The sequence below is a fragment of the Triturus cristatus genome, chromosome 3_2 (assembly GCF_964204655.1).
Source record: "Triturus cristatus chromosome 3_2, aTriCri1.1, whole genome shotgun sequence".
Classification (NCBI taxonomy): Eukaryota; Metazoa; Chordata; class Amphibia; order Caudata; family Salamandridae; genus Triturus; species Triturus cristatus.
In genome coordinates this window covers 580,386,917-580,406,854 of record NC_140584.1, presented here as the reverse complement: position 1 = coordinate 580,406,854, position 19,938 = coordinate 580,386,917, and the positions used below count along the sequence as shown (strand labels likewise).

Here is a 19,938-nt window from a genome sequence, read left to right as displayed (position 1 = left end):
CGGCCGCAGAACACTTCAGCAGTGAGCTCTGCCCTCCGTGTACATCTGACCCACAACGTCAGGCAGAGGCCCCACCCACATGCGCCTCTAGACACTCAGCTGGGATGAACTGGAAAGCCGAATTCGAGGGGACAATAACTGACGTCAGAAACAATGGCCCGGCGACCACTGCATGGTTCGATAAGGCACCAGATCCTGGGAGCTTTCTGGAGGCGCCCCCAGCTCCGCCTCTCATAATTAAGATTACTGAGGCTGGGAGGTGAGACAGTGCACCAGCGCCAACTTCTCACCCCAAAACTACCAGTAGAAGAAGCAGTGCACCCCCACGTCGCTTTTACAGCATTCTTCAAACCACGCCTTTTACCTAATAGGTCTACAACGACGTGAAACACTGTTCTGAAAAGACACTTTGGATTAACGTTTTTAGGGGGTTGTGGGGTGAACTGAGTGTTTTGGCCCCCTTTTTTCTCAATTATGTGCTGGGAAAGCTTAAGGTAGACCACCTCTCCTGTTTCTCACACCATTATACTTTAAGTCTCACAAACCAACACTTTTCTTTGAATTCCATGCACAACTACACCGTTCCCCACAGAAACACACAAAGACATGGATAATACTTCACCCACTCCACCTACCCAGAATCACCCCTAACTCCCACAAAACCGCCCTAACACCCAGCCCAGAGCGGGTAGCCTACAGTTTCCCCCTACTGCCCTACATTCTGCTTTGAAGCACGGGCCTGTTTTAGTGGGACGCAAGTGTACCGGGGAACGCCTGCCAAAACACATGGTGCAAAACTGCACAGATGATACAGAGATGTTGCACACTGCAACTCTATGGAAAACATCTGCGAATGGGCAGGAAGCCCCAGAGGACAGGGTAAAAACAGGCAGCAAACTATTTGTTGTCCCACCCACAGTTCTGCCTCATTTCCCCATTGGCTGAGCCTCTCCTGCCGATGCAATGACAGGAGGCCGCAGGAGAACTGAGAGCTTGTCGTTTCTCAGGATACATTACTTAGCTGGCAGGATTAGTGCCCAAACTTCTGAAAGTTAGCCCCAAGCAAGGAAGAATTAGAAAGCAAGAAACAGAAAGTGAGTGTGTGTCTTAAGTAACCCCACGTTTTTATGTCTCGCCTACAGAGCGCATGCACTGTGCTATGAGACCTAATGTTTACAAATCAGTGGGCTTACAATCAACCCACAGCCTACCATTAGTTGTTTCGGTTGTCACTCATTTGAAATCTTTAAATTGATTAGCTCCTGTGGACTTCCCTTCCTTTCTAGTGTTAGCTCCTCTCTGGACCACCTGTGTTCTTACTCAACTGCTCTATCTCGTCCTTTTGCAAGACACTATTTTTTACATTTTTTTATAAGAGTTTGGGTATTATTCCTAGGCGTGCAATGTGCTTTCTCACTTTTAACATTGGTATACAGCTCCTTTTTAGATCGAGCCTGGGCAGCGCATGCGCTGCTCTGCGAGGCATGCTGTATTCAGGTAGGGACATGAAGCTCCACCCGATCTCCGGCCATATTATTTTATTGGCTTGTGTCATTGTCCACTGTAAACTATGGCTGTTCATTGGTCAAAAGGCTTAGTAGTCTCTCCTTAGTACAGTCTTGTCTCATTTTGAAACCTCCCATGGAGACACCGCCTGTTAAGTGTGTTGTTACCCGGCAGGCTTTAATTACAGCCTCCAAGAACTATTTTCTTAAATAGCTTTGTCCTGCCTGCTCAAGACATGCTCTCTCCATACGCTTTTTAAAACAAGCATTGGCATAGCCAATAGGTCTCGCTTTTGGGACCTTATAAGTGTTTAGTTATCCAGCACAATATCCTTGGTGCAACAACATCAACTGCTGCATGGCTAAACACTCCCAAAGGCGAGACCTATTGGCCATGCCAATGCTGGTTTAAAATGCTGCGAACACAAATGACCATGCTGGAATGGGCGGGCAAACAGCTTGGCATTGGGTGGGACACTATGGTTAGGCCATATGCGCAGGGAGGTTTCGGAGCAGCAGATTTGTATCTCTACTACCTGTGTGCCCAAGTGCAATGTGTGCACATTTGGTACTATACCCAGGTACACACGCCACATTTAGCAGTAGAAGCAGGGGACGCACATCCCACTGCATTTAGATATATCCTGACATATAAGTGTACGGATGTCCCCCAAACAGAAATTAACACCATCCATTGTACAACATTGGGCTGGAGAGCTCTAGGGGGTAGAGACCACAAACTCCCACTCTATGCTCCTATGCTTCCACTAGGGCATCACCCAACCCTTTCTGTGACACAAGAGGCCGGGGTGTTCACTCTATTCAAACAAGTGGGGATCAAGACGATGGGGATATATACCCAAGGGGGAAGTTCCTGGACCCGACAGACCTGACCTATATAAAAAACGCAACACCACTTTTCACATTCGGATACCATTGGCTATGATCCGCCATTAAGGATCTCTTTTCTATGTTGCCGGAGGAACCCGCTGCACTTAATGCTCTGCAGACACTACTTGCTAGTACCTCCCACAGACACCTGGTCACTAGACTATGTGACGCAGCACAGGGGGACAGACCGACACAACCAAACCAGGTGCTGGAGCACTGGAACTCTTCACTGGATTCACCTTTGATGTAGGAGGGATGGGGTTTCTGCTGCACACTAATGCAAATGTCTAATTGAAATCCCTGCACCATCCATTCAAGGGGCATATTATCAAGCCAGGCGATAAAATTATCGCCGCTTTAGCGGCAGAAAACTGCCGCTAAAACGGCGATAATGGGCTTGATAATATGCTTTATGGAATTCCAAACGAAGCTCAGGTTAGATGTCCTTCACATCTAACATGGGCTTCAAGTGGAATTCCATAGAGCATATTATCAAGCCCATTATTGCCGTTTTAGCGGCAGTTTTCTGCCGCTAAAGCGGCGATAAATTTATCGCCTGGCTTGATAATATGCCCCTAAGTACCTACAACAAATGTACTATGCTCCGTCCCGACTGCTCAGGTATGGGCTAAGGGATGATGCGAGGTGCATCAGATGTGGGAGGGCATATGTGGATTTCCTGCACCTGGCTTGGGACTGTAGTCCGATTCAGGAGTACTGGCAAAGGGTGGTGCGGGACCAGCACTCCGTGGTATCATACTTAACAGACTGCACTCCCCAGATGTGCTTATTGTTTGGTTACAAAAAAAACAGCCATCAGATCGCAAGTTCACTGTGGTGGCACTACTACTAGCCAAAAGGAGAGTAGCCATGCACCAGGGAAAGCACTCTGCACCCAAACACAAACACTGGCTGCTGGATATGGTGCGGAACTAACTTGGGAGATATACGCAGAGGAGATGCCAATGTCCTCGCTGGAAAACCCTAGTATTCTGCCTCCTGATGAGTAGCCTGATGGCGTGGTTGAGAAGGTGGGAGCCTCGAATATGTATGTGATATAGGGTACTTGAGTCATATATGTATGTGATATGCGGCACTTGAGTCATATATGTATGTGATATGCGGTACTTGAGTCATAATGTGTGTACTAGATATGCAGATATGTGTGTCTGGGAGAGGCCAATCAAATAGAGGCTGGGAAGTATTTTGCAACTTTGGTTTCTACTGAACTCCCACTGCCTCCTCTACAGTATAGAATCCCAGTAGCAGAGAGCTCCACACTCAGTGAACCAAGGCAGGTACCTGAGCCAAAGGTTTGTTCTCGTACGCCTTCTCATGTTCAAAAAACACGTCCAGCCCATGCTCCTTCACTATCTTTTCAGACTCGTCCGAGAAGAGCACAGCATCTCCGTCGAAGGCGACGCGCAGCTGGTTCTCGAACACTGCCACGTCTTGGTTGGGACTAAAGATGGTCGCAGCTGCAATTCCTGTAACATAAATACTAGCATTACTATTCATGATTTATGTTGTGTGTAGGAGACCTCACAGCTCTGTGACCACCCTCCACTCCTAATAGAAGCAATGAATTCTTTAACATTTAGAAAGGTGTAATTGCTGTGCCCAGAGACAGAAATCTTCGAACCCCAGGAGAACATCTGCCTTCCAGTGATACAAGAAAATCCCAACCCGAACTTCCACCTCAGACATACCTCCCCTTAAGCAGTATTCTCTCCCTGAACGCCCGCTCAATCCCCGCAGTATCCTGGAGTTCCCAATCCTTGTCAGTCACTTCACCTCACATATAACTTTACTGCAGCAGTAACCCCCGTGAGAATGATTCCCAAACTCACCACTACCTCTGCGAATCATACCTCCACCCCAGCAGAACCCACTATGAAGATGGCCTCCAAGAGTGGCTGAATGAGCTCTACCTCCACCATTCCAGTGCACACTCTGATAATGGGCACCAATCCCAGCCGTGCCTCCATGAGTTATACCTTCATTCCACCAGCACACACTGTGAAAATTACCTCCAAAGCCACCTGTACCTCCATGACCACAACAGCACCCTGCCAGCACACACAATAAAAATAAGCCCCAAACCCAGCGATAGCCCCAAGATGTATACACCCATACTACCAAAATAGTGACACTGGCCCCAAATCCCAGCCGTGCCTCCATGAGTTATACCTTCACCCCACGGGCACACACTGTGGAAATTACCTTCAAAGCCACCTGTACCTCCATGAGCCACAACAGCACCCTGTCAGCTCACACAATAAAAATGAGCCCCAAACCCAGCGATAGCCCCAAGATGTATACACCCATGCTGCCAAAATAGTGACACTGGCCCCAAATCCCAGCCGTGCCTCCATGAGTTATACCTTCACCCCACGGGCACACACTGTGGAAATTACCTTCAAAGCCACCTGTACCTCCATGAGCCACAACAGCACCCTGTCAGCTCACACAATAAAAATGAGCCCCAAACCCAGCGATAGCCCCAAGATGTATACACCCATGCTGCCAAAATAGTGACACTGGCCCCAAATCCCAGCCGTGCCTCCATGAGTTATACCTTCACCCCACGGGCACACACTGTGGAAATTACCTTCAAAGCCACCTGTACCTCCATGAGCCACAACACCACCCTGTCAGCACACACAATAAAGATGAGCTCCAAACCCAGCGATAGCCCCAAGATTTATACACCCATACTTCCAAAATAGTGAAACTGGCCCCCAATCCAAGCCGTGCCTCCATGAGTTATACCTTCACCCCTCGGGCACATACTGTGGAAATTACCTTCAAAGCCACCTGTATCTCCATGAGCCACAACAGCACCCTGTCAGCTCACACACTAAAAATGAGCCCCAAACCCAGCGATAGCCCCAAGATTTATACAGCCATACTACCAAAATAATGAAACTGGCCCCAAATCCCAGCCGTGCCTCCATGAGTTATACCTTCACCCCACGGGCACACAGAGTGGAAATTACCTTCAAAGCCACCTGTACCTTCATGAGCCACAACACCACCCTGTCAGCACACACAATAAAAATGAGCCCCAAACCCAGCGATAGCCCCAAGATGTATGCACCCATGCTGCCAAAATAATGAAACTGGCCCCAAATCCCAGCCGTGCCTCCATGAGTTTTACCTTCACCCCATGGGCACACAGAGTGGAAATTACCTTCAAAGCCACCTGTACCTCCATGAGCCACAACACCACCCTGTCAGCACACACAATAAAAATGAGCCCCAAACCCAGCGATAGCCCCAAGATGTATACACCCATGCTGCCAAAATAGTGACACTGGCCCCAAATCCCAGCCGTGCCTCCATGAGTTATACCTTCACCCCACGGGCACACAGAGTGGAAATTACCTTCAAAGCCACCTGTACCTCCATGAGCCAAAACACCACCCTGTCAGCACACACAATAAAAATGAGCCCCAAACCCAGCGATAGACCCAAGATGTATACACCCATACTACCAAAATAATGAAACTGGCCCCAAATCCCAGCCGTGCCTCCATGAGTTATATGCTCACCACAGAAATCTGAATGCTAAAGATTAAAGTCAATCACAGTGGTGCCTCAATGTTCACACCTCAACACCAGCAGTGTCCACTGAGGTGAATGACAACACTACCTCCTAAACATAATCAAAGCAGAAAGTGCAGTGGGATAAAGAGAATGCCATCCCAGCAAGGCCTCCTTCAAGGCCCCCATTCTCTCATTCCCTTCAGGGACCCCAAGCATACCTCCTTTGGTTCAAGCAGTGGCTCTAGAATCCCTTTCATTCCAATAATGCAGTCACATATGGGCACCACAGGGTCATGTACACTGTTATTGTTCTTTGATATTTATACCGCATGTAGTCAGCCATTATTATAGTATTACAATAGATTCGGTAGTTAGGGGAAGTGAATTAATAGGAACCCCAGCATTACTGACTTAGAAACACACCAAACTCCTCTCCAATGAAGTATTAGGCGCTGGGCTATAAGCCACCGAAAACTGATCTTTGGGAAATAAGGAAACCCATGACCAAAATCCATGTCCTTCACCCCTTACCAAAAGGACTATTACCATCATTTTGCATTATGTTTGTCACCATTGGTGCTCTTATTCTGATGTGACACCCTCCACCTGCTCTCTCTGACCGTGCTAACACACTTGGGAGGTTCACATTTGTTTTTTTCCACCTTCTAAAATTCATGGTTAGGATTCTCTTTGCATTATTTACATTTATGGTTTCTTGGTTGTAATGTGGGGATTTCGACCTAATGCCCCTTCATATCAGTCTGCACTTACCGGTGGATCAACCATGCCATGCCTCATTCCCAGGCTGAATATCCATGTTCCCCACACGCCCTAATAAGAGTCTCCGTCAGCCCCACACACCTAGGAGGACCCTCCATGCCTCTCTTGACCCCAGTGGAATTTCCATGTACACCCCACTCCCAAACGTCTCTATGATCTATACTCCGAAGCAGATCTTTCGAGCACCTCTCCCCTCCCGGGTAGACCCTGGCTGTGCCCATTACTCCCTGGACATCTTCGGCGGCACCTTCTCATGCCCAGAAGGCAGCCAACGCCTCGTGCGGGCTTACCTTGTTCGATGGCTTCCTGCACTTTCTCAGAGTCGGAGGAGAGGTAGAGGTCGGTGTGGTAGGCTTTCAGATAGTCAGTTGGACTGTTCCCGCCTGTCATGCAGAAGCGCTCAATGAACAGATCTGCAGAGGAAGAGGGGTGCACATACTTGGTTAACAGAACATTCAGGGGGATTCTGGAAGAAACAATCTAATTTGGCTTTGAGGGACACATTCATGCAACCACAGTCTGCGCTCAAGAGAGCGGCACTCCACTGGCAGCCAGGGGTGGGCTCGCCAGATACTCTCAGAGGGGGCAGGGTTGAAAAATTCTGTCAGGGGGTGGGGGAGACTTCAGGGCACTATAATCTCAGGATGGGCTCCAGGCCATTGTCAGCCTGGGGGCTGCAGGGCATGGTTAGCTGGGGGGGACCAACGGGCACTGTAAGCAGGGTACACCAGGACAATAATGTACCAAGCACTGTCCTATTTCTGGTAAGTGTTCCCCTTTTGTTACACAACCGTATGTATGCCATATAGACTTCCTTTATGTCCCACATTCTTATATCTTATAAGCAACGACTCTTTTAATGTCTGCAATAAACAAAACATTTGTTCTCACAATCAACATGCTTTATTTGTGTTCCAATATATTGAATTTCCTTCCGCGTGGCTATTCTAAATTAAATCTTTCATTTTAAAACAAGATACATCAATTCCCCCAACCCCCAATGCATTTTGGTCGTGCCAGATGCTCATCTTCAGGTGGCAATCTCTTTATCTCCTGAAACTAGGAAAAACATTGTGCTTTATGACACCAGGCATTCTACAATGAGAAGTGACATGTCCATAAGCAGGCAGCCAGTCACATGCCCCTAATGCAATCAAGATAACACGTTTACTGCGCTGAAATATCATAGAATCTTATAAAGGCAGTTAATCACACAAAAACATATAATCAAATTACAATTTGTTTAAAGACAAGAGAAGACACCCTCTGACAAAGATCAAAGAGGCGAGAGTCGAGGGGCCCTCCCCGTGGATGAAAGCCCTATCGTGCGTGCTCGGTTAAAGTTAAGATAACGGAGACAGTGGGTGGGTGTCATCCTAAAGGGACTAAGATTAGTTATTTTACGTTAATAGAGTTACTTGAACAGGCTTTGAGTGCATTCGGTGCATAGCTGTTAATGGTTGTCTTGCTATGGACATGTTACTTCTAGTTGTAAAATATGTTGCTTAATAGAGCACATTATTTTTTATGGTTTCAGGAGATTAAAAGATTTACCCCTGATGAAGGGCACATGGCACGCCCGAAATTCATTTGGAATCAGGTAAATTAATGCATTTTATTTTAAAGTGAAAGATTTAGCTTGTAATACTGCAACAAATGAATTTTAACTTATCAGGACACAAATAAACCATACTAATTGACAGAGAAAAGGACTGATTAATTGCAAATACTGAAAGAGTAATTGTTCATAAGGATGTGGGATATGAAGGAAGTCTGCATGAAATACAGACAGTAAAGCAACACAAGAATTGGCAAAGCCAAAAGGTCTCATCTATGCAAGAGCTATTGCCTTTGCCTCTGTGTTTTAGCCATGTTGCACACCAGCGTAGCTGCTGTTCGCCATGGCTAAAAGTTAGTGGCATACAAGAGAGTGGTGTGGAGTCGACTGGCATAGAGTGGCATATAGTGGAGGGGTGGTGGAGTGGAGTGCCTTCGAGTGGCGTAGAGTGTCAAAGAGTGTCGTAGAGTTGAGTGTTGTAGAGTAGAGTAGAGAGGAGTGGCCTAGAGCGGAGTGGTTTGAAGAACAGTGGTCCAGAGAGGAGTCGAGTGAAGAGACATACAGTAGAGGGGCATAGAGTGGAGTAAAGTGTCGTAGAGAGGACGGGGTACAGAGTGGAATAGAGTGTGGTGGCACAGAATGGAGCAGAGTGTCAAAGACTGGAGGGGAGTAGAGTGGAAGGGAGTAGAGTGGAAGGGAGTAGAGTGGAGTGGTATAGAGTGGAGTAAAGCGAAGTGGCATATAGCGGAGTAGATTTTGTATAGTGGAGTACATTGGCGTAGAGTGAAGTGGAGTGTTGTAGAGTGGAGTGTCGTAGAGGGGATTGTTGTAGAGTGGATTATTGTAGAGTTGCATGGCATGGAGTGGAGTGGCGTAGAGTGCTGTGGAAGGTCGTAGAGTGAAGGGTTGCAGAGTGGAGGGTCGTAGAGTGTCATGGAGTGGAGTGGTATAGAGTAAAGTGGAGTGGCATTAAGTGGCTTAGAGCGGATGGGTATGGAGAGATGTGGAGTGGCGTAGAGCTGCATAGAGAGGAGGGCACAGAGTGAAGTGTCGTAGAGTGAAGTGGCTACAATGGAGTTTCGTAGAGTGAAGTGACATAGACTGTCACAGGGGAGAGGATGTAGCCATACGGCTACCGCGGTCCACCTCAAAGCTGGAGAACCGGGTTCGAGTCTCGGCAACGAGGCTCAACATCCTGTGATTCTGGCCAAATCACTTAATATTCCTGTTCCTAACAAAAATGAATGTGTCCTTCTGTAATGAAACTGGTGCTCATGTAAATCGCTCTGATACCCGATATCTCGGGTATAGTTTGCGCTATATAAAACTCTTAAAAAAAGAGTGGAGTAGAGTTATGTAGAGTAGAGTGGATTGGAGTAGAGTGTCATAGAGTGGGGTACCATGAAGTGAAGTAGAATAGAGTAGAGTGTAGTAGAGTGTTGTGGCGTGGAGAGTAGTAGGATGGAGTGGTGTAGAGTGGAATAGATTGACCTAGAGTGAATTGGCATACAATGGCTTAGAGTCGTGTAGAGTGGCATGGCATAGAGTGGAATAGAGTGGCGTAGAGTGTCGAAGAGTGGTGTGTCATAGAGAGGAGTGCCATAGAGTGGACTGGCGTAGAGTGGAGTGGGATAGAGTGGAGTGGCATGGAGTGGCACAGAGTGGAGAGGAGTGGAGTAGCATGGCGTAGAGTGGAATGGAGTAGAGTAGTGTAGAGTGGCATAGAGTGGAATGGAGGAGAGTGGTGTAGAGTGGAGTAGAGTAGAGTGGCGTAGAGTGGATTGGTGTGGTGTAGTGTAGATGGGGGTAGAGTGTCGTAAAGTGTCATAGAGTACAGCTTTGTAGAGTGGAGGGGCGTAGAGTGGAGTATAGTGTCTTAGAATGGAGTATGCATGGTGGAGTAGCGCACTGCCATTACAGACAACACATTTTCAATTGAAATGACCATTACATTTGCACAGACATACAGTTTTACTGATAAAACTATACAGCACTGAAACGATAATGTGTGGAAATGGAATCACCACTTGTACTGATTTGTTTTCATTGGATTAACATTTTTATTTCCACAACACTTCAGAATTGCCAAAAAAGGTGCTTCATTTGTGCTTTCCTAATTCTGATATACTCTGAAATATATGTATAGTTTATTTACTGCCATCTAAATGTTGTTGTTTGCTATAACAAAATAACACCCTACAGCCTTTTCTACAGCACCCCCCCAGTACATATCAAGATTGTCACATATATACTCTCACAGTGAAGTCAGAGAAAAATAAATAAACACCAAGCTCCCTCAGAGGACATAGCCTGACATTTGACCTCATTCTTTGAATGCACAGAAAATGTGACAAGATAAGAACAAAATGTAAAGACCTGCTTACAGAAAGCGACCACATGTGGAAGAATACAATGAGTGAGTCAGAGAGATGGTAAACAGGCTATATTCCACGGAAGGGACATAGACATTCTGGACAGCCTAAAACAAATAAAGCCAGCAAATAGAAAGCAAGCAAATGTGAGTTACAAACCACAAAGCCAATGGTAAGAAATGGGTGGAATGCATTCCAAGGAATCTTTCTAAATGTCCCAAGGAAGTCTTTGAAAAACAGACGACTGTGCTATCTGGTAGGTTTCTACCTAAAATGGGAGACACTTACCAGAACTGGGACAGTGTTTTTTGTATTTCTGTTTGTGCCCAGTGATCAGTGGGACTCACCCTCAGTTCCAGACACTTATCCCACAAACATTGAAGCAAATTACAAAGCGATATGGGCTTTGGAAAGAGGAAAAGAGAGAGTGCTGACGGGCCAACACTTACTCTTTAGACAACAGGACAGAGTCAGCGGGGGAACTAGGAACAGACAGATAGTGGCTGCAGGGCACTTTAATGTGGAGGCAGGAGCTGAAAGTCCCCACAGGACTCTGTTGGGGAGGGGAGCTTGGAGGGAGGCACAGGACACTGTCATTTGGGAACCCTGCAGGCATCTCACTGTCAGTGAGGGAATGCTGCGGACAGTGCCATTTACCAGACTGCATGACGCAGACAGCAGGGTTGCTGTGGAAAAAACAAAGATTGGCAAAGCTAATAGGTCTCGGCTATGGGTGTGCAACTGACTTTGTCAATCAGGTGGGGGTGGTGAACTGGAGGGCGGTTGTGGGTGGAGAGCAGGACGGTAAATAATAAGCGATATGAAGTGGCCAGCGCCAGCAGCATCATAGTGCTTTTTTTTTTGTCTGTAGGGAGTTGGGGGAAGAAACAGATGGGGATGGGTGGGGTTGTGGAGAGGAAACAATGACAGGGTGGGTGGGGAGGAGAAGAAACAGTGATGGGGTAGGGGGGAGCAGAAACAGGGACAGGGTGGGTAGATGGAGAAGAAACAAGGACCATAGATGAAACAGGGACGTGATAAAATGGATGGGGTGGGGGTGTAAGTGAAAAGAAGCAAGATGAACAGGGGCTGGAGGGAGGGAAAGGAAGCAACATGGACGGTGGAGGGGTATTAGTCAAAAGAAGCAACATGGAAGCGGTGGGTGGGAGGTTAAAGAAGCAACATGAACGGGGTCAGGGGGAAGTGGCAACAAGGACGAGGGCTGTGGGGATGTAAAAGAAGCAACATAAAAAGGGGTGGGAGGAGGGAAAAGTAGCAAAATGGGGAGGTGTGAGCAAAAAGCACATGCAGTGGTGTTTGAGAAGCAGCTATGAGAGATCGCCTGAAAACACAAGCACTTATATGGAGTGCATGAACACAAAAAAAGTTGCTACAAAAACGAGCTGAAGAAAGAAACAAGTACTTGGTCCATGTTCCATGGGGGGGCAAGCACAAGAAGGACATGGCGCAGGCATGCCGTGACAAACAGGAATGAAGCAAATGAGAGCGACTCAAAAGCTGACCAATGGTAAGCTATGGGCAGGATATAAAGGCAAGGTATGTAAACAAAATGTCTTGCAGAGACCCTGAAATGTTAAGCTTCTGAGCATTACATACATCTACACTAAGCAACGTGATAGCTTACAAGATACACACTTGTTTTCAAAGTCAGATAAGCAACAACCTCCCCCCCACACTTGTGGTGTTCGAGCTTTAAAATATACACACCACTGATCATTTACTCCTACCCTTCCTTGAAGGCCTGGGAGGAAGTCTGCTGCAAGCTTCCAGTTTCTGTTGGCTGTGCAATCTGAATATCAATGCGAGGCATCCTCTGATTGGTTACTGATTTTCCTCGAGCACTGAGTCTTTGGAGCTGGTGCCTCCTAATATCTTGGAACTCACGAGGAGGCTGAACAGCACCAACGGATGTGCCAGGGAAAGGACAATTTGCCACTTTTCTCCGCGAGGCGACCAAGACTAAGCCAAGAACTGGAAGACAGGGCTGAAGCTACTGGTCCATCACTTTTAGGAAGAGGTGCTGGGCTGCTTAGAGAGCAGAAGATTTCCTCTGACTGTGAGAAGGCCAAGTTGAGATCCATTTGGCATAGATCGACCTGAAAAGAGCGCCTGTCCTGGAGTCCCAGCGTCTGCAGCCAGTCTATACAAACCCGCAAGTGAAGCATCCTCATGACAAGATGTTGGGATTGTGCCACAGAAACAGAAGGACTGCGCCTGCTGCTGAGCCTGCTATGTCCCGTGACTATCCTTCCTTTATACCTATGTTGTAGCCCACTAATGTACACAAAGGCATGTGACCTAATGGAAAACCTTCTGAGGTCACTTAACCTTTTGGACACGCGTGTCCATCATTCTCGATGGGGATGCTGAGGTTTCCACCTTGTACATTATGTTTTAACTTTCTGTGTAAGAAATGTCTAAGGCCTCAAAGTCTGGATACATCCCTAGGTGTCATCCATAAGTTATTGCCCTGTTTTCCACCGCCACTAGGGACCCTGAATTGCAACCAGGACCAGATGTAGCCTCTTCTGATCCTCGGAACTACTGCATGTATCCCCATCACTGGCACCCAAAACCACAATCGTCAATAAGATGCAATCTAAAGTCGGCTCAGTAATACTGGAAATCTTCTCACGATTGTGAAATTCTCAAGTAATTTTCAACAATCTTTCCAGTCCAAATGCTGCTCAGCAAGTGCTAGAAATCCTTGAATGCACGTTTTATGCTTTTTGGCAAATTTCATAAGGGAGTATTCATACCTTTTCTGGGCCAAGGTGCCAGTTTGCTGCTGCTTTAGCCAATTATGATTTAACTCGTCAAGGGTATATAGCCATGTGCCATTTATTTAGCCCAGCTGCTAGCCCGAAAGAATTCCGGCACTTTTAAAGTTACATATTTTCAGCCTAATACCGTTAAGGTATGGAGAGAGGAGCATTGCTTCACACAGTTCTTGTGAACGCCTCAAGTAATTTTCAATATTTTTAGCAGTCAAATTACTTCTAAATTAGTCCGGCAAATTATGCACATGGTGTTCTTCTTGACATTATTCAGAGAAGACAATTCATATATTTTCGGAGTGAGGGTGCCAGTGTCCTTTTCCATCGAGTACCCAGATATTATAGCCACCCACCCCCTCCCCGTGTCTTGTACTGATGGGAGATGTGGAATATGATTACCCCGAACTGAGTGCGCCGTGCCCAATTACCAAACCTGCTGCAACCTCCCGCTCGCCATTTTACCTCCGGAGAGTCACTGGTGCATAGAGAGTAGCTGCGGGCAGGAGCGCCCTCTCTACTAGTGACAGCAACCAGCACATCTACTGCCAGTAACCTCTGACTGCCCAAGCGCGGGGAAACTCTCACACAGTCTCACGGCCACAATCATGTGTTGCTCCCCAGGACTCTTCAGTGGAGCCTGCAAAATAAATGACTTGCACCGGACAAATATTTTGCATGTGTGTACGTCGAGTGCAGGAACAGCGGGAACTTTGTTGTGCTGCCTGCAAGGGATTAGCTAGAAAAATAGAATATGCCCCTCTTTAAACAACGCCCCAAATATCTCTGAGCCAAGAGGTGAGGCAAACAAGTCCAGCAGTGTTCAGGAGATTGCTCCTCCTGAGGGAATTCTGAATATCTTCAATGTCTTCCTTCTCTCCATCCCTATTTCAATCTTTTGTTCTTCCTTCCCTCATCTTTCTTTTGGTCTTTTTCTCATCTTCCTTTTAATCCTTTTTTCATACTTTCTGTACTTTTTCCCATCGATCCACTCAGTCATCCACCCATCTATCTGTCGTCCATCTATCCTTCTTTCTTTTCCAGTGATCCATCCAGCCTTTCTTCTCTCCATCTTTATTTCATCCATCATTCCTTCTGTCCATCCTCTTTGTCCTTTTGCTTCTTTCCCTTCCCATCCATCCCTCCGTCCGCCCATCCATCCATCTTAGCTTCCTACTTTTCAACCATCACTCTTTTCTTTCTATCCATCTCTCCCTTCACACAGCTGCGACCCCTGGCTTGTTCCGTGCGCCCCCGGGCCTCAAAATCAGTGCCAGGAACACACGAGCAACTCCTCCTTATACATTTTTTTGTCAACGGTTTTTATTATACTAATACTGAATAACGTTATATTATTCACTGTTAGTGTAATAAAAAAAATTAGAGTACAGTTAGCCGGAATATGACCCTCCCTGACAGAGATAAGTAAAACATGCTTTAGAATGTATGTTGTATGTATGTGTGCAGGTGACGGTGTGCTTATGTGAGAGAGAGCGTGCGTATGCGTGATTGTGTGTGTTTGTGTAAGCATGTATGCGTGAGTGAATATAAAGGTCAAATGGCAAATGATGTCACTTCCCCTGACCGTTTGCTGAACTGACGTTCATGTGTAAGCTGTAGGGAACTGTAACCTCAGGCCCCAATGAGCACTGTCATCTGCAGAACGGCTTTAGGACGCTGCCAATTAAGGTGGAACTTGTCACCTATGGGCAGGAGGACGGCCATGGGTCAAGACGCTTGCAATGGGGGTCAGTACTGATTCAGAGAGGGCTGCAGGCTGCCTAAGGGCAGCACAGCACTGTGCAGAGGTTATAGGACACTCTCATCCGCGAAGGGTTGGTGAATACAGAAAGCTGGGGAGTTTCATGACATTGCTAGAAGTTACTGGGAGACACCGCTCTCCAGGGCCTGCAGCACAGCGTCAGTGTCGGCAGGACACATTTAACTAGGGTTGTAGGACACTGTAAATTCACAGATTTTGAGCATTTTGGGTATTTTTTCTTAGGGCTGTACCCAGAGTTATGTGGCTGGTGTGAACATCACAACCAAGCACGATAACACATAGCATAGTTCAGAAGAGTGCCTGAATGCCAGTGTTCTCTCTGATACTGCCGGGAACCCCAAAAACAGCCGCGGTCCGTGCAGGTAACAGCGGTGGGGCCGCGTTGGAGGGGATTTCGAGGGACGATGCAGAGGGAAAACTAATTATTTATTTAATTTTCCCTTGGCATCGTCCCTCGAAATACCCCCCAACGCGGCCCCTCTGCCCCACTGCTGTTACCTGCATGGACCACGGCTGCCTAAAAACCTGTGTCTCTCAAAACCACACCAAACCCGGTTTAACTCTACCTCGAGGGAGGGGCCATACCACATCCGGGAGAGGATTGATTCCATTATCAAGCAGGGGCGGCTGGTGACATTTGAAAATGGTGAGGCGTAAAATGATTGGCATACTGCACCGTTGCAAGCGAGCGTAGCGAGCGTGCCAGAACCTCCATAAATGGTGCATTTTCAAGCAAATTTGAGAAAGCAGGAAGGTTAATAAAGCAATTGTGAAAGTGCAGTTATTACATTAATAAAGCGATGTCATATAACATAGATAGCTGCTTATTCAGTATAACCACAGAGCTCCATAACAGACTTCGAGATACAATGCATTTCTGAGTACCTCACTCACAGATGTTTTTTATTTAACAAACAACTAAACATTGAATCATACATGTGTAAATAGGTCTATAGTAAATCTTGAGACAAAATAAGAATTACAAGGTGTAGGAATCAAGTCTGCCATCCTACTAGAACGTAAACTGAGGGATTTTATACATACTGATACTGTAGTGGTTGGCTTTCATAATTAGGTTCTTCCCAAACGACCTCTATTACCAACATTAAGATAATGGCGGACTGGGGAAGAACATTTTGATCTATACCGTTCAACTCTCGTTTCACAGGTCTCTGAGACTAGGATTGTTACTTATAAACAAAGGATCTGAAACCATAACCCACTGACCTAGTTATGATCTGCAAGGTACTTCTTTACAGCGGGCATATTCACCCTCTGCACTGTGATGAGTCAAACTGTCTCTAGAGAGGTCCTCTCCAGTAAACATGAATCACCAGTTATCTTGTCATTTGTATTGTCACTAAAACGGCTGGAAACGGGAGGAATGCTACAGCCGGTGCTTCTGAACCACACCCCCAGGTCTGTGCCAGGTGAAGCTACACCAGTTTCGCTGCCCTAAAGCTGGCTCTGCTAAAAAGCAACACAATTAAATCTCGATTTGGAGCAAACTATTGTGCCTACGTTCTCTTATAAAGTCACATGTACTTATATCTTTTAAACATTTTACATTGTTCTAATTGGAGGGTGACTTCTTACCCACCATAAGCAATCGCCGCCACCGTTGTCCGGGTGGATCCCCAGTCGCTAAGTTAACCTGAGCTCAACTCCCCCCTGGTAGCTGGGGTAAAGACCCGACCGGCTTAACTTGGGAGAGGGGGAAGGAGAGGGGGAAGGGGTGAGGGAGAGGTAGAGGGGAAGCTGAAATGGAGAGGTGAAGCAGAAAGGCAGAGGGGAAGGAAAAGGGGGTTCAGAGGGAGAGAGGTGGAGGGAGAGGGGAAAGGGCGAGGGCGAGGAAAAGGAAGAGGGAGGGTGAGAGGGAGAGGGGAAGAGAGAGGGTGAGGGAATGGAAGAGGGTGAGGGTGAGGCAGAGGGGAAGGGAAGGGAGAGGGAAAAGGTGAGGGTGAGGGAAAGGGAAGGGAGAGGGGAAGGGAGAGGGTGAGGATGAAGGGGAGGGAGAGTAAGAGGGCAAGGGTGAGGATGAGGGAGTTAGAGGGGAAGGTGGAGGGGGATGGGAGATTGCAAGGTGGTGGGTCGAGGGAGAGGGGAACGAGGAGGGTGAGGGTACATGGTGGGGGTAGAGAGGGAAGGGGAAGAGAGGGTAGGGGAAGGGTGAGGGTAAGGGAAGGGCGAGGGGGAAAAAGGGAGGAGGGAGGAGGGGGTGAGGGGAAGAAGGGAGAGGGAAGAGAAGGGAAGGGGAGATAGAGCATGGAGGCGAGAAGGGATGGAAGATGAGGAGGGAGAGGTGAGAAGGGAAGGGTAGGGGAGAAGATCGGGAAGAAAAGGAAGAGGGATGGAAGCGAAGGGAACGGAACGGATGTTGGTCAGAAGTGAAGGAAGAGAAGGGAAGGAAAATTGAGTTTGAAGCCAGTTTCAAGTCAATTTCAAGTTTGGTTTCAGTTTGGTTTCAAGTTCGTGTAGTGTCGCGGTCTAGTTGACGCGCGCACTACGTAAGGACGGCGATGTGCGTAGCGGCCATACTGGACGCTACTGCGCATGCGCGGGAATAGCGTGTTGTGAGAGACGGCGTTCGGAGCGTGTTGCCCGGCGCTCTCTCGGGAAAGAGATCCAAATGTTAATAAAGGCATCTACCTACCTACCAGAGCCTCCAGCAAGTTATTGGGGAATAGCAGCTAGTAGCCAGAGCACCTAGCATCATTACAGTGGCGACGAGACTGGGCTGGTGAGAACCCTGCGTGGAACAGGAGGAAGGTGCCCCCAACTTGCTTCAGAGAGGAGTGTCCACTAAGAGGGACGTCACCCCACGCGGTAAGAGGACCGAGGGGGTCGAGGACAGACGCCTACGCACCGGGAGAGCGCGGCAGAGGCAGATAGACACCAGAAATTGGCACGTGGGCAGTAAAGGAGCCGGCCACGAGGTAGAGGAACAGCGCAGGCAGACCGCGGAACGACAGAGGAGACCCTGGCGGAATCGGGGGACGACGGCGCAGCCAGCTCGAACGCAGTCCCAGGTACCCGAAGAAGGGGAGCGAGAACAGACGCGCCAGGTAGCCCAAGGAAACAAGCGGAAGCCAAAATGAGCGCACAGTCGTCAACTTTAACAACGCCGATCCCGTTCCTACCACGCCCGGGAGAACCCCTAATGAAGTGGGAAGACTGGAGGGAGTACTTCAAAAACTACCTAGAAGCGCTGGAAGATGAGAACGAGGAGGCATTCTCCAGTGCCAGGAGGAAGAGGATACTCCTACACAACCTGGGACCAGAAGGAATACGGGTGTTTCAAAACCTCACAACGGGCGTCAGACAGGTAGGGGACACAGACGTATTCTCCCACGCCATAGAAGACTTGGACAACCACTATCGGCCTGCAGTGTGCACCTCTATTGACCGCTATAACTTCCAGCAGAGGAAGCAAGAAGCGGGGGAATCCATTGATGAATACGTGGCGGCGCTGCGTAAACTTGCGATGACGTGCAAGTATGGAGGGTTACAGGACGAATTCATCAAGGACCAGATCGTGATGCATACGACAAGCAAGTCGGTGCAAGATAAACTGTGGGCGAGTGGGGATGCGACGCTGAATGAGGTGATCGCCATAGTGAAACGAGCGGAACTGACCAAACGCTGCGCGGAGGCGGCAAAGAGAGACCCGGCCCCCAGACTCACGGTCAGTAAGGTGGATGATGCGGACCAGCACGGACAGGGTAAAACAGCGACGGGGGAGTACAGAGGAGCGCCCAAAGGGAAGGCAAAACCTGGACAGACATGGAAGCAAGAAAAGAGTGAAGCAATGAGGTGCTACAGATGCGGAAGCTCGAGCCACGCAGCGCACGACAAACGGTGCCCCGCATTCAGAGCCAAGTGTGCGTTCTGCGGCCTAGTAGGCCATTACGAGAAAGTATGCCGAAGGAAAGGGAGACAGCATGCGGTGAAATTTGTGGCGCAGGACGCGGGGGAAGAAGCAGAAGGCCGGGAAGATGACGATGAAGTCCTGTGTGTAGAGGACCAGGTGCTGGGCATCGATGGGAGAAGAACGCGCAAACCCCAGTGCGACATGATCATTGGAGGAGTAAGCATCACCATCGTGGCGGATTCAGGGTCTCCCTACACGATTGTTCAAAGATCGGTGTGGAACGAGAGGTTCAGACCCAAGTGGGGTGCACAGCTAGAACCCCCCGACATTCGACCGGTCACCTACACAGGGGATCCGATCCCGATGGTGGGGTTCAAGAAGCTGTTGTTCCAGTTCAAAGAGCGGAGCGCCCTCTGCAAACTGTACGTCGCTGAGAAGGGACCGTCAGTCCTGGGCTGGATGGACCAAGGAGAGTTGGGCGTTCAGCTGAACCCAGGAGGGGACACCCAGGTGATGGTGACCCTGGACGGAGAGGAGTCGACGGCGGAGAAATGGCGGAGTGGACACCCGAAGGTTTTCGGCGGGAAGATCGGGAAACTAGAGAAGTTCTCCCACAAAATCGTCCTTAAAGAAAACGCCCGTCCGGTAGCGCACAAAGTAAGGAATATACCAATTGCGGTGAGAGAGGCGGTCCAACAGGAACTCCACCGACTGGAAGACGGGGGAATCATCGAGCCCATCGACAGCGCGGAGTGGTTGGCGCCTCTGGTAGTGGCCATGAAACCGTCAGGCAAGGTGCGTCTATGTGTGGACCTCAGAGAGTTAAACAAGTGC

At 48.3% G+C, this 19,938-nt stretch overlaps 1 protein-coding gene across 1 annotated transcript in view; it reads right to left on the bottom strand.

Moving 5' to 3' along the window:
• Nucleotides 1-19,938, bottom strand: part of NT5C1A (5'-nucleotidase, cytosolic IA) — a 217,880-nt gene that overhangs the window by 13,843 nt on the left and 184,099 nt on the right. The window contains exons 4-5 of the mRNA XM_085648352.1: nucleotides 7,016-7,138; nucleotides 3,699-3,883 (exon numbers count right to left, since the gene is read on the bottom strand). Of these exons, the coding sequence (XP_085504478.1) occupies nucleotides 3,699-3,883; nucleotides 7,016-7,138 (308 nt within the window). The remainder of the gene's footprint in view (nucleotides 1-3,698; nucleotides 3,884-7,015; nucleotides 7,139-19,938) is intronic.